The 14,795-nt window shown below is 32.1% G+C and overlaps 5 protein-coding genes and 1 non-coding gene across 6 annotated transcripts; 4 read left to right on the top strand and 2 right to left on the bottom strand.

Moving 5' to 3' along the window:
- Positions 1 to 901: 901 nt before the first annotated feature.
- Kpol_1009p23 (60S ribosomal eL34 domain-containing protein) lies at positions 902 to 1,117 on the top strand (the record flags this gene model as incomplete). The annotated part of the gene is made up of 1 exon (XM_001643684.1): positions 902 to 1,117. The coding sequence occupies one exon, from the start codon at positions 902 to 904 to the stop codon at positions 1,115 to 1,117; it is 216 nt and encodes a 71-aa protein (XP_001643734.1).
- Positions 1,118 to 1,475: 358 nt separating this feature from the next.
- Positions 1,476 to 2,237, top strand: DFG10 (putative polyprenol reductase; the record flags this gene model as incomplete). Its single annotated transcript, XM_001643683.1, has 1 exon — positions 1,476 to 2,237. One exon carries the CDS (start codon positions 1,476 to 1,478, stop codon positions 2,235 to 2,237), a length of 762 nt encoding a protein of 253 aa, XP_001643733.1.
- Positions 2,238 to 2,767: 530 nt separating this feature from the next.
- On the top strand, positions 2,768 to 6,148 carry NEO1 (aminophospholipid-translocating P4-type ATPase NEO1; the record flags this gene model as incomplete). Its single annotated transcript, XM_001643682.1, has 1 exon — positions 2,768 to 6,148. The coding sequence occupies one exon, from the start codon at positions 2,768 to 2,770 to the stop codon at positions 6,146 to 6,148; it is 3,381 nt and encodes a 1,126-aa protein (XP_001643732.1).
- Positions 6,149 to 6,288: 140 nt separating this feature from the next.
- Positions 6,289 to 8,754, bottom strand: SYG1 (Syg1p; the record flags this gene model as incomplete). Its single annotated transcript, XM_001643681.1, has 1 exon — positions 6,289 to 8,754. The coding sequence occupies one exon, from the start codon at positions 8,752 to 8,754 to the stop codon at positions 6,289 to 6,291; it is 2,466 nt and encodes an 821-aa protein (XP_001643731.1).
- Positions 8,755 to 11,989: 3,235 nt separating this feature from the next.
- On the top strand, positions 11,990 to 13,255 carry Kpol_1009p19 (CBM21 domain-containing protein; the record flags this gene model as incomplete). Its single annotated transcript, XM_001643680.1, has 1 exon — positions 11,990 to 13,255. The coding sequence occupies one exon, from the start codon at positions 11,990 to 11,992 to the stop codon at positions 13,253 to 13,255; it is 1,266 nt and encodes a 421-aa protein (XP_001643730.1).
- A 229-nt stretch (positions 13,256 to 13,484) lies between these two features.
- Positions 13,485 to 13,556, bottom strand: Kpol_1009trna1. The gene has a single exon. It is a non-coding gene; the product is annotated as a tRNA-Glu (tRNA).
- Positions 13,557 to 14,795: the final 1,239 nt, after the last annotated feature.

The raw sequence follows: 14,795 nt of genomic DNA, 5'->3' as shown, positions 1-14,795 counted from the left end.
GGAGAGTTTTGGGGCGGATGTGTTATCACACCATTTTTTACTTTCCCAATTTTCTTTTCCCATAGAAAAATGGTTTGCCAACAATTTTGTTCTTTAAATTAGTTTCAAAATTGTCTTTTTCCTTCATTAAACACCGGATTTATTCATTCTAAAGGTTATTCTGTTAAAAAAAATTTTTTTTTTTCAAGAGTAGGGGAACATTGTAGTTTTTTTTTATTGTTAAAACTTGTTCAATTAAAAAGACTTCAGCAAGAGAAATTTCCAAGATGGCTCAACGGGTTACCTCAGAAGGAGAAATTCCATGTTATGTAATTTGATTAAGTTTATTTAAAATAGCAATTTATTAGTGAAAGTTCTGAAGATAGAATGTTTTAATTACATTTCAGGTATATTTAAAGAGATTATAGCGTGATGAGAAAATTCGATTCAGTAGAAATTTGGAAATATGTTGTAATAGAAGAAACTTTTTTTTTTAGCTAGTTGACCAAACATGAATGACATAGGATACAGTATTTGAAAGGAGGTTACAGTTTTTAGTAACCATAAACAGGTTTAGAGTCACAGTATGAAATGATTATCAATATCTTACTAAATAGTGGGGAAATATACCTATTGAAGAATTCGTTTTTGATGGCAACATAATCTACAATAATATCATAGTGAAATTTTTAGCTCAACTATCGTCGAGATATCAGAATTATATATGAAGTTATAGGAAATTGTTACTAACATAATTGATGAACTGTGTTCACGTTCTTTTTTTTAAATAGACAACACCCGTTCTAACAAGATCAAGGTCGTTAAGACCCCAGGTGGTATCTTGCGTGCTCAACACGTCAAGAAGTTGGCTACCAGACCAAAATGTGGTGACTGTGGTATCTGCTTACCAGGTGTTGCTGCTATGAGACCAAGAAAATACGCTACCATCTCTAAGACTCACAAGACCGTTTCTAGAATCTACGGTGGTTCCAGATGTTCCAACTGTGTCAAGGAAAGAATCACCAGAGCTTTCTTGATTGAAGAACAAAAGATCGTTAAGAAGGTCGTCAAGGAACAAACTGAAGCTGCTAAGAAGGATGCTGCCAAGAAAACCAAGAAGGGTAAGAAGAGAAACTGATTTATAATAATTAATCATAATAATTTTATATAATCTATAATTCCATTCTTTTTGTATTTGTTTTATAACAAAACTTTAATAACTTAAATTTTCCAAATTCTATTGACTTGAAACAAGATTCTGACTTGACTAGTCAATAGATGGATTGACTGGGATGTTGAAATATCCAAGAGTCAACCAACTATTGATATTTTTAATAAATTGCAACAGTCTCACAAAAAAAAACATCACAACTATATACAAAATAAAGAGAGAGAGAAATCGTATTTAAATTATGATTTAAAGTAATGTGATAGAGGACTTCTAAAAGAATACCATTCACAATTGAGTCTAGGGAGGGATAACCATAAGTTGGGCGATGGATCTTATTTATCTGGTCACAATCGGCTACAGATGTTCATTCGTTATAGGGTTGCTATCACTTTTCATTGCTAAATTATATTTACCTGTTTTTTTACAATATGGTAAGACAATAACTAAAAATAATAAGGGAGAAAGTAATGATTCAAATGTTAATAAGGTTCTTTTCAAGATAGAACATTTTACAGTGCCTAAATCATATTTCTCACATTTTTACATAATATCTACTATCTTATCAATTGCAGTGTTGAAAGATTACCCTAAATATCCAATATCATGGTTATTATTAGTACATTCATTGAGAAGACTCTATGAAACCATTTATGTTTCTAAATATTCTAAAAATTCAAGAATGAATTGGTCTCATTACATTGTAGGAATATGGTTTTACTCAGTATTACACTTAATAGTAAGAATTAAACTACATCAAGGTAAAATTTCCAAAGATATCAACATAGTGTCTCTAGTAATTTTTATAATAGCATCATGGGATCAATATAAAAACCATAGAGTATTATCAGAATTGGTAAAATATTCGTTACCAACAAAAAGACTATTCAAAATTTGCTGTTCACCACATTATTTCGATGAAATTCTAATTTACTCTTCATTTGTATCATACAACAACGAATTCATATGGTTACTTATCTGGGTAATAGCAAGTCTATCTATATCTGCAATCGAAACCAAAGCTTATTATAAAGATAAATTTAGACATCAATTTGTCCCGAATCATGCAATTATACCCTTTATTTTGTAGCAACAAAAAATATAAGGTAGATACCTCTATATAATTATAGATACATAATATAAATAATACACATAACTACAAACAAAAAATAAATATCAAAAAAATAACAAAACAAGAACAATCGAACCAACCTCTAGAAGGCTTTTAAAAGTTCATGAACTTTTGAATCAAAACCTTTAATCAACATCATAGAAAACGAGATTTTAAAGATCGAAATTGAATCAAAATTTGGCTACATTTAAGATCAAAGATAACTCATCTAATCTTTCCTTTTGTTTCTAAGTTTTGTATATTATTTAGTGAAGAAAGAAGGCAATAAGGTTTGAAGAATAACTTCAAGAGGTCAAGTGGATTGATTAGTTTTGCTAACTTTCGAGAGATACAACGAAAAGAATATTTAATCTAGTGATCTGTTCATTATTTTCTTTTTTTTTTGTATTGGAGGGGTAGCAAAAGCAGAGGAGGTTTTGAATAATAGAAACGTAAACGGGACCCATAATTCTGGTTGAACTGTTAACAATTTGAATAAATTCGAACAGATGGATTTCCCATCATCAGCCAATACAAATACGTTTGACTCTCAATTTGATAGGGCTTTGGATAATTTACATATCAATAACAAGAGTGATAACAGCAATAGTAATAGTAACACATGGCAAGAAGATAATCTGTATCAGGAAAATTTCGAGATTCAATCATTGTCCAAGAGAATGTCGAATAATTTAGATTCACATCCACTTTTAAATGAGGGAACCACAAATTACGTTCCTGTAGATAATAATGGATACATTGCTATGAATCAAAGTTCATCTTATTCTAAACTTTTCAATAGAATACTAAAGTTTGTCCAGTCAAGGACTAATGTAAGGTTGACTAAATATAGGTCTATAAGTGATGCGGAAGTTGATAGGGTGCAAGATTATTCAGAGAGAGAGATTCATCCTGATACAACACCAATATATGATAGAAATAAATATCCTTCAAATGAAATTTCAAATGCAAAATATAATGCTTTCAACTTTTTACCTATTTTATTATATGAACAATTTAAATTTTTCTTCAATTTATATTTCTTATTGGTGGCATTATCCCAAATTATACCAGCGTTAAGAATTGGTTATCTCTCTTCATATATCGTACCATTGGCCTTTGTATTAACTGTCACTATGTTAAAAGAGGCAATGGATGATATTAGAAGGAGGAAAAGGGATAAAGAAGCTAACAATGAACTCTACCAAGTATTGGCAAAATCTTCACAGTTGGTACCAAGTAAAGACTTAAAAGTTGGTGACTTAGTTAAATTGAAAAAAGGTGAACGAATACCTGCAGATTTAGTGTTATTGCAATCCTCAGAACCTTCAGGGGAAGCTTTTATTAAAACAGATCAATTGGATGGTGAGACTGATTGGAAATTAAGGGTAGCCAGTCATTTAACACAAAATTTAACCGAAGATGATTTGATGAATAAAATAAGCATAACAACCTCAGCTCCAGAAAAATCAATCGATTCATTTTTAGGTAAAGTTACTTATAAAGGTGCTACTTCAAATCCTTTAAATGTTGATAACACACTTTGGGCTAATACTGTTTTAGCTTCTACAGGTACTTGCGTAGGATGTGTTATCTATACTGGTAAAGATACAAGACAAGCAATGAATACAACCAAACCAACAGTCAAAACAGGATTATTAGAGCTTGAAATTAATAGTATTTCCAAAATTTTGTGTATATCTGTGTTTGTTTTATCCATTTTTATTGTAATTTGTGCCGGCTTCAAAAATAATGATTGGTACATTGATATAATGAGATACTTAATTTTATTCTCTACTATCATCCCTGTTTCATTGAGAGTTAATTTGGATTTAGCAAAATCTGTTTATGCATATCAAATTGAACACGACGATACTATAAAAGATACCATTGTTCGTACAAGTACTATTCCAGAAGATCTTGGAAGAATCGAATATATTTTAACTGATAAGACAGGTACCTTAACACAAAATGATATGCAGTTGAAAAAACTGAATTTGGGATCTGTTTCATACACTAGTGAAACTTTAGATATCGTTTCCAATTATATTGAAACATTAGTTGAATCCTCTAAAAGCACTACAAACCCAACAAGTAGATCAGCTGCAAGGAAGGATGTATCTGCTCGTGTAAAGGATTTAGTTGTCACTTTAGCGATTTGTCATAATGTTACACCCACTTTCGAAGACGATGAATTAACTTATCAAGCTGCATCACCAGATGAAATAGCCATCGTGAAGTTTACTGAATCAGTCGGTTTATCTTTATTCAAGAGAGATCGTAACTCTATTACACTTCTTCATGAACATTCAGGTGTGACCTTAAATTACCAGATATTACAAGTATTCCCTTTTAATTCAGATTCCAAACGTATGGGTATTATTATTCATGATCAACAGAAAGATGAATACTGGTTTTTACAAAAAGGTGCCGATACAGTAATGACAAAAATAGTCGAAAGCACAGAATGGTTAGAAGAAGAGACTGGCAATATGGCTAGAGAAGGTTTACGTACTTTAGTAATAGGCCGAAAGAAACTTTCTAATAAAGTATACCAGCAATTCAGAAAAGACTATGATCATGCTAGTCTTGCAATGGTAAAAAGAGATGAGAAAATGGCTAACACCATTACCAAATATTTAGAACATGATTTAGAACTTCTTGGTCTAACAGGTGTTGAGGATAAGTTACAAAGGAATGTTAAGTCATCGATTGAGTTATTAAGAAATGCTGGCATAAAAATTTGGATGCTTACTGGTGATAAAGTTGAAACAGCACGCTGTGTTTCTATTAGCGCAAAATTAATCAATAGAGGACAGTATGTTCATGTAATTACAAAAGTAAACAAACCAGAAGGCGCATTATCACAATTAGAATACTTAAAGATAAATCGTAATTCATGTTTGTTAATTGATGGTGAATCTCTGGCGATGTATTTAAAATATTTCAAGACTGAATTTTTTAATGTCACTGTCAATCTTCCAACGGTGATTGCATGTAGATGTACTCCACAACAAAAAGCTGATATTGCATTATTGATTCGTGAAATGACTCAGAAAAGGGTATGCTGTATTGGTGATGGTGGTAACGATGTTAGTATGATACAATGTGCAGATGTTGGTGTCGGGATTGTAGGGAAAGAAGGTAAACAGGCTTCTTTAGCCGCTGATTTTTCAATTACACAATTTTGCTATCTTACTGAGTTATTACTATGGCATGGTAGAAACTCTTACAAGAGATCTGCAAAATTAGCCCAGTTTGTAATGCACAGAGGGTTGATCATTGCAATTTGTCAAGCAGTTTATTCTATATGTTCTAATTTCGAGCCTATTGCTCTGTACAAGGGCTGGCTGATGGTTGGTTATGCAACTTGTTATACTATGGCTCCTGTCTTTTCTCTAACTTTAGATCGTGATATCGATGAATCTTTGACCAAGATATACCCAGAATTGTATAAAGATTTGACAGAAGGTAAAAGTTTATCATATAAAACATTCTTTACATGGGTAACCTTATCCCTATTCCAAGGTACCGTGATCCAGCTATTTTCACAAACTTTCACAAGCATAGAGCCTGTAGATTTTGAAAAAATGGTTTCCATAAGTTTCGTTTGTTTAGTTATTAATGAATTAATTATGGTGGCATTAGAAATTTACACTTGGCATAGGGCAATGGTAATATCAGAGATTGTCACCTTTGCTTTCTTCATTTTATCAATTCCATTCTTGGGTGAATACTTCGATTTAAAATACATGATAAGACCATCATATTGGTTCATATTAATTTTTATTTTACTTTTCTCTATTTTACCAGTTTGGGTTATGAAAAGCATTTATAGACGTTTACATCCTCCAAGTTACGCAAAAGTGCAACAATTTTCACTTGTTTAAGAGGTAATGTTACTTAAAAGTTTTGACACTTATAAATATTTTAAACGCATTAATTACTATTTTGCATATATATAATCAAATAATTATATAGTTAATAATTTATTGATCTTTTTTTCATAGGATTACTAGTTCTAGAAAACTCAAACCCCACCATCCATAATACTTTCTGGATCGCTTTCATTTTCACTTTCACTTTCAGATTCCATATCCTTTGATCTATTAGTTACTGGCCTTTGGAAATCAGTGGCATGAGCCCAGGGAATTGATCTCGAGAAATTATCAAAGATTGATGCCTTTCTTCTGAATAACGCGTGGTAAGCAGACGATGGTTCCTTTATTCCTGTCGAACTAACAGTGCTTAGTGGTATTGTCAACGTCGTGGTTTCTCCACTCGACCTCGGAGTGAAAGACTCCTCTGATGCAACTAGTGTATCAGGGTATGGAAGAGATGATTCACCTGAAACCTTAAACAGATGTACGTTGGCAACATGTTCATTTTCAATACGAAATATAATCCAAATGAATCTTCTTATTACTTCTGTAAATGCCAAAACAAAAGATGTAACTGCACTTTGTTGAATAGATTCAGGAGTTATGGCATAAACTATCCATTGAAATCTTAAAATTACATCAATAACCATTGCCATATAATATACAGATTTCCTATCACTATAATACTCCCCTGTCTTCCAATTTTTTCTACCAGCTAAGTAAAGATCATCTCTTAAAAATCTATTCTTACCATGTATATTTTGTAATAATGACCAATCCATTACGATATCCCATACAGAAGTATAGACAGAATTTAATGTACCGAATACTATGAATGGATTACGTTTCTCTTTTGCATGGTGCGATAGTCTGTATGCTGACAACGAAGCATTATATGCAATACCCATGGAATATTTACCGGCGTTCAATAGATGTGGGAACCAATCATCCGAATCGAAGTATCTTCTTAAACATTGCATGAATCTCCAAAAACTAGGTAGACAAGAGAGAACACCCATTGATTTCAATTGGGAAGATCCACAATTTGTTCCTGGTACTGTAGAATAAACACATATGAAAGTAGCGATATCTGCAATTGAATATGTTAATGAGCATACAATATCTCCCATAAAGAAATCACCAAACTCAACTGGGAAAAAGCCAGAACATATCAATCTAATAGTTGTTACAAGCAGCCATTTTCTAGTAGATAGTAATTTATCCCAGTAAGGGATTATGCTATTTTTTGGCCACATGAATAATAGGACAGCCCAACCTAAAAATATAAATGCGTATGGAGTCAACATATCAAAACGAAAACTCAAGAATGCTAAAAAAGAACATGGAACCATGAACCATATTAAGAAATATAAGTTTAATGGGATCAAACTTGTTGCAAAATCGTTATTAAATAATCTGGTGCCAAATTTTGAATGAATTTCACCAAACATAATAAATCTATAATTTATATTTGTACGATGCCAAATGAAACAATCCAAATTGTATAAAGTACCCATTAATTGGATCATATTCCAACCACCCCAAAGAGGGAATAAAACCTTATGGATGACGTAAAAGTCTATAGTGGTAGTTGTAACGACTCTGTATATGGTATAGATGAATAGAACAAATGAGATACCTAGACCGATGCCACCTACAAACATTTGCAATAATGATCTATTATTTCTATGGATCATCTGTTCATTTAAAGAATATTGAAGAGTGAATTTTCTCAATCGATTATTGTGAATCTTTTTTTCTAGAGTGGATTGATCTTTGGTTAGTTCATTCATGTACCAATCAGTAATTTTAGCTTCATAAGTAGTCAAAGGATCAATTTTTTCATTTAAAGATTGCTTGAACAATGAAATATTATCGTTGACGTATTCTAAGAATATAGGTAATTGTTTTGTAGAGAAAGTTTTATCGAATTTTTTAACGATTTTTCTGAAACCATTCACATTCAAATCTCTATAGGTTTTAACCAATCTGACGTATAAAAAGAAATCTATCATAGCATTTGCCAGCATAGTCTGAGCCTTTTTATTCGAAGGTATTTCTTCAGCTCTATTAAAAGTCTCACTACCTAGTCTTCCTGAGACTCTCGGTACTAAACTTTGAGATTTAAACCTTTTTGGTAAAGATGGTAACAAATCATTTTGTCGAAGGAACTCTATAAAAATATTTGCATTCTTTTCTGTATTTTTAACAATTGAACCATAAGAGACGTCCCTTTTTTTCTTTCTGTTATTAGCAGTATTTTTAATCCTAGCAACACGAGCGAGCTCTGGACTCAAACGATCATCCAAATCACTTTGATTAGATATATTCTTCCGTAATTCTTCATCAGCTACTCTTTTTAAATATATATTTAATTGATTCTCTAATACAACATATTTTTTATTACATTCACGGAGTAACCATTGATAAAAATCATTACATTTACTCAACTCAATGGAAACTACCCAATCCTCAATAAAATCTTCAACCAAATCAGCACTACCACGATTCCCACTAGCCAATGCCTTGATTTTTTTCTTACCCAACTTATAATCAATATACTTATCCTTCCATTCTGGCACGACAGAATTCTGTAAATGTTCTGCAAATTTCATTTCAGTATTCTTGACTTCCACAATGGAATAAAAATTACTTACTCAAAATTGAACAACAGTTAATAATCAACCAATCTGCCACAAACCCTTGCAATTACCATCATAACAAATTGATATAATTCACAGACATCATCTTTATCCTCATCACCATCACCTTTTTATTTGAATTTAGTTAAAGCATTTCAAAATTCGAATAATTTTTCACCTTAAAAAGTAACGTCTGGTGAAATTTTCGATATTTAGATCGAAACCAGACAAAGAGAACTGAAAAAAAGTTGTAGTGATTACGCAAGAGATGAAGTGTCAATAAGTTTAAATAATAACTAAATTGAGTTTAATTCTCCACGTGTGGAGTAAGTAAATTGGCATTGTAGTTGACCGTGCATTTTGGTGGTATATGGAAACTCTTTTTTATGAAATTGAAATTGAAAATGAGTTTGAGGAAGGGTCCATGGTGGAGTTGAAAAGATTTATGACATATTTTATTTTTAATGGAATATAAGTTGATGCAACGAGTTTGGAATCCTCCCATTCGCTTTTTGCATTTGGCCAATTGGATTACTAGGTTACTGCAAAGCGAATTCGATTACCGAGGTTCAGGTTTATGTTGTTTAAGTTACCATCAGGTGTGTTTGCAGATGTAAGAACAACAAAAGCATTTTATTTATTAATTCATCAATTACTTACATTTTCTTTTGCCTTTGGGATTACTTTCAATCAGAGTTGGAAAAGTGAGGCAGAATACAAAGATCCACGAAGAATGATAGAGAAGTGAATGAGGCTGAATAATTGCATAGACGGAGACTCTGCTGTACGATTCTTGCTTGACTTGGTTGTAAAATAGATTAATTTAAAAATAGATGAACAATATTTTATTTTCAGTATCCGTGGGATAGGTAATATTTTTGTTGAAGATTGCAAGCAAGCAGACATTTCCAAAAGTAGATACTGTAGGGTGTGGTTCCGAAGCAGTTCTTAGTTCTTTCCATGAGAGTGGGTGTAAGTACCAGTTGATAGTTAATTGCTATTAATTTAATCCCAAATTCTTGTAACCACTAAAGTTAATATGAACAAACTTTGAGAGGACCTGTTGAGGTTCGAAGTCATTTCTTTTTGAACTGAGCTTGTTACCACGGGAAGGGTGTTGGGCTTATACGGGGCAGACATTTTGTATTGCACAGAGTCTCTGGTCTTCCCCATTGACGGAAGGCAGGCCAAGTGAACTTAAATGAACGAGCCGTCGTTACAAACGACAGTCATGTTTTTAGTCACATGACTGTGCTTCTAGAAGGGTATTCGCTAAGGGTTATAGCACAGCACACATGTCTATCCCATGGGGTGATACAGACTGTATGCTGCACCCCTCCCCCAGAATGCATCCAACACGCTATACAAGGACATATAGATGTAGATTAGCTAGCAACATAGCAAAACCATGCACTCTAACCGCTAGTTGCACACTATGAACATTAGGAATATCTATTTTCCCTCTCTGAAATCACATGACCACACGTGATCACCATATTAAATCTTTCTCGTTTTGCCCTCGCTGTCCTGTTTCTTGCTCATCCCTTTCTTCTCTCCCTCTCTCCCTCTCTACCCCCCTCCTCCCCCCAAAATTTCATTCTCAAACACCACTGCTCTGCAAAACTCTCTCACTCAATCACCTGCAAAGGCCAATCTTTTACAGCTTTCACCATACTTAACCCAACCACACGTAGACCACTTTCTCACAGATCTATCCTGCCCATTCATTCATCGACATAGTTCGTTCGGTTAGTCTTCTCTTCCACACTCACACACTCACTAGAGTGCTGTACCTGATATGTTGAAATCTTGCTGGAACAGCTGGAACAGCAGCCAGCGATAGAATCAGAAGTTTCGCAACGAGACAAGCCTGTCTGTCTAATACGACTGACGTGAAAAGAACAAGAACAAGAACAAGAACTCACTGGGAGCCATATCTACATCTCTTTTTGGGGGGGAGGGAGGGATGGGGAGGCCAATTGGGGGATGGAGGGGGAGGGGATGCCATGGGGGGCAGAGAGCGCCCTACTAGAGTGTTCAGTATTAAGAGGATGCCATGCATTTTTCGAAGTGGGTTGATGAGAAAACCGAACTTGTTATCATCATCATCTCACGAGATTAGTTAGTTGATCGATTCGATTCGATTCAGCTCAGTTCAATTCGAATCGAATCGAATCTTACAGCTAAATATTATTGAACGAAGTATATGTAGTAATTGATTTTTACTGTTGTGGGTTAACGACTAAGTTAATCATTGCTATTAATTTAGTTTGATATTTTGCAAATAAATTAAAAAAAAAAAACCATAAATTGTCAGTTAGAGGTTATTAAAAATGGAGTTGATATGATCCCTCTGATGACGTTCCCAACCAAAATCGAATAAAAGAAGAAAAAAATTTTTTTTTTTCCTGGCTCTTTCTCTTTAATTCAATTTTTTATCAACTTTAACTCTCTCACTCCAATCTCTGGTATTTCAACTCCAGCTACTATTGCTACTATTGCTACTATTATTATAATTATATATATACCATAAAATATCTCTTGAATATATGGATAATTCCAGAAATTACCAAATCGAATTTACTTTAGCGTTTCGTTGCAATTATTAGGATTTGGGAAATAACAAGCCTTGACTTCTTACTAACTATTGCCATCGCCATCAACACTGACTCAAGTCAGCTATCTTCACATCGAAATCATCTTGAAGAGTTCTTAAAGTTCAAGGGATTTTTTTTTTTTTTCACTTTTGCTCTCAAGTTTAATCAGGGAGACACACATATAGAAGATTACGTCAATTAAGTCGTCTCTCAATTTGATACAAGTGTACTTTTAATCAGCTTCACATCAGATCTAGTTGGTTTAATTTCATCCTATTATCAAGATTAGCTCTGAATTTGCTTTCATCATTATCAATTGCTAATAGAGTTAAGAGCAGCAATCTAACATCATAGTCAGTTAGAGTCAGGAGGAGTAGAAAAAGCTCATCGTCAAGAAGACTGCAGACTTAGAAAATTGGCAAGGTGGAATCATATAAAAGTAAGAGGCTTTTAAAATTAGAGGAGTATATTATATTATTTTATATTGGTGCTGTCACGACAGATATATATATATATATTATTCTTTTTCGTTCTTCCCTCTCTTCTAGACAGTTGTCCTATTACCTGGTATCATTAAATAAGAAGGCCATAAATACGACTGTTCTGGTAATATGTATATTAAATTGGACCTTACCCGAAGCCAAGAATATGGTAATAAACCAATTAAAGAGCTGGACTCATTGGCTTTGCTGAAGAAGCCTCAGAAGGGGAAATACTTTAAATCTAGTTTTGCTGTTCAAAATGAATTGCAAAGAAATACAATTTTAAATAGGAAAAGTAACGATGATTTGTTTTCCATTAATACCACCACCAATAACACTAATAATATTAATAATAATGATGACAATACAAATAATGCTAATACCAATATTTATGAATTAACGAGACAATTTTCTGCTATCTCTCCAAGAAGCAGTCTTACTGAAGAAAAGATAGATGAAATGTTTAATAATGAAAAAAAGAATGCCGTTGATTCTCTAAACCCAATTTATAAAAAATCTGGTGAGCTGGTTAAAAGTTCATTGAAGAAAAGATCAATGTCTTTGCCAAATACAACTTATCATAAAGTAATCAGCGAAACTACAAAATTAAATTCAATAAGGACAAGAAGTAAAAGTGTACACTTTAATGTGCATGCTCCTGTCAAATATTTTTTAAAAGATGAAAGTCCAATTGATTTATCTTTATCTGAAGTTAAAATGGATAAATTGAGCTACACGCCAAAACAATTGACTAGATCAAATTCCCCTGAGAAAGATCATATTGAATATGAAGAGGAACCTTCCTTTTTATTCGATAAATTATCAATAGTTGATAAACCTCCTAAAAAGACCAACAATAATTCACATAACAATGATAGCAGAATAAGAGGCTTATATAATGTGAATTTCCCTATATTGTCAAATAAAAACCCAAAAAGTTTGAAGTTAAATATTTTCATCAATCTTTCACAACAGAAAAAGTGTTTTTTACAAGATCTAACATTGCATATTCAAAAAAATGCACTAGTACCTTCAGGTTATCAGGCACATACCAGTTTTTTATATTCATTCATTGTGGGTAGAGTTTTAGTTAAGAATATCCACTTTGACAAAAGAGTGATAGTGAAATATACTTTTAATCATTGGAAAACTTCACATGATACTCAATGCATGTATATTAGCGACGCACAAGCAATATTACCGGGAACAAATATGGACATATTTAAGTTCATTATAGATTATAATGATATAAAATCCAATAAGGGGGATTTAGAATTTTGCATTCAGTATGTTACAAGAAATGATGAGGAAGTAATTGAATTTTGGGATAATAATGATGGAAAAAACTATAAAGTTGATATAATAATGAATGGATTTACAAATCCCTTTATTTAGACGATTCAGTGAATTAAGTTTATGTTTGAATTATCGAACTCTTTTATAAAATAACTTAGAGGAAATTTAATGAAATGTAATAGATTTTTATACTTTAATCTTTAAATATCATGTTAATCTACTGGGATTACCAATATATGTTGGCAGTAAGAACTCCTTTCTTCGATTATGGGGATAACAATGGTTTTTATAGTTCTATATTATAAAAAATATAAAAAATATAAAAATACTCCGATACGGGGAGTCGAACCCCGGTCTCCACGGTGAAAGCGTGATGTGATAGCCGTTACACTATATCGGAATAGTAATTGTTATCTTTTTGACGGATATTTTGGAGGAGGTTCTGTGGTCAATATCAATATTTCTTTTTTTTCTTAAGGAAAATCATTACATAAACTAAGTTAAAAAAATTATGATAGTAATGGATGACTGTCAGAATTATGAGGTAACACGTGATATAAACGTATTACGACATTATTCATATAGGATAAAGAAATGTTACTTTACACGAAAGTGTTATTACTGACGCTGAAAACTTTTCCAACACTGTATATAAGAAATGATGAGATCTTAATTGATACTTATCATATGTACTATATTCCCATGTGTATATTATATACTTTAATACACCGGATCAATATCAACTTATTAAGAATGTTGTCAGAATTATGAGGTAACACGTGATATAAACGTATTACGACATTATTCATATAGGATAAAGAAATGTTACTTTACACGAAGGTATTACTGACGCTGAAAACTTTTCCAACACTTTATATAAGAAATGACAAGATCTTAATTGACACTTGTCATGTTAATTATATTCCCATGTGTATATTTTATACTTTAATACACCGGATCAATATCAACTTATTAAGAATGTCCTTGGAAATAAATAAAGAATCTATTACTATGAACGATTCGGTAGAAAAACCACAACATAATTCTCTACAAATAATATTTATATGCAAATAAAAACACAATAAGTAAAAAACAATGTATATACAAATGACGTTATGTACAATTATCAAAGAATGAAAATGCCACTAATAATCATGACGGTTTAGTGATTACCAAAATTATGATGATGACAAGAAAAATTTGAGAAAAATAAGAATATTCAAATGAACTAAATCTTTACTTACAGTACTTGGAATTAATTTCTATATATCATATATTTTGTAGTTTATCTAAAATAGAAAAAATAATTTCTTACTTAGTAGTAACATGAATGAGGGTAATATATATATATTTATTTATCCTATATTTAGTGACAGAGATTTATTATTTATTTTTATAGATCCCTTGAAATGCCAAAATAATCTAAGTGTGGGTCAAAACTATTTCATAGTCGGTTAACAAACTAACACCAAATATGTGTATAATTATATTTTGGATATAAATAGTAAGCCCCTATAAATCGAATGTTGTGATTAAAAATTTTTTTTTCAGATGATTTATTATCCTAAGTAGATTAATAGCTGTCCCTAATACTGCTATGAAATTGATCTTCTTATGTGATCATTATATATAGAAATAT

Source organism: Vanderwaltozyma polyspora, genomic scaffold (assembly GCF_000150035.1).
Source record: "Vanderwaltozyma polyspora DSM 70294 KpolScaffold1009 genomic scaffold, whole genome shotgun sequence".
NCBI lineage: Eukaryota > Fungi > Ascomycota > Saccharomycetes > Saccharomycetales > Saccharomycetaceae > Vanderwaltozyma > Vanderwaltozyma polyspora.
This window is presented reverse-complemented; position numbering and strand designations above follow the sequence as displayed.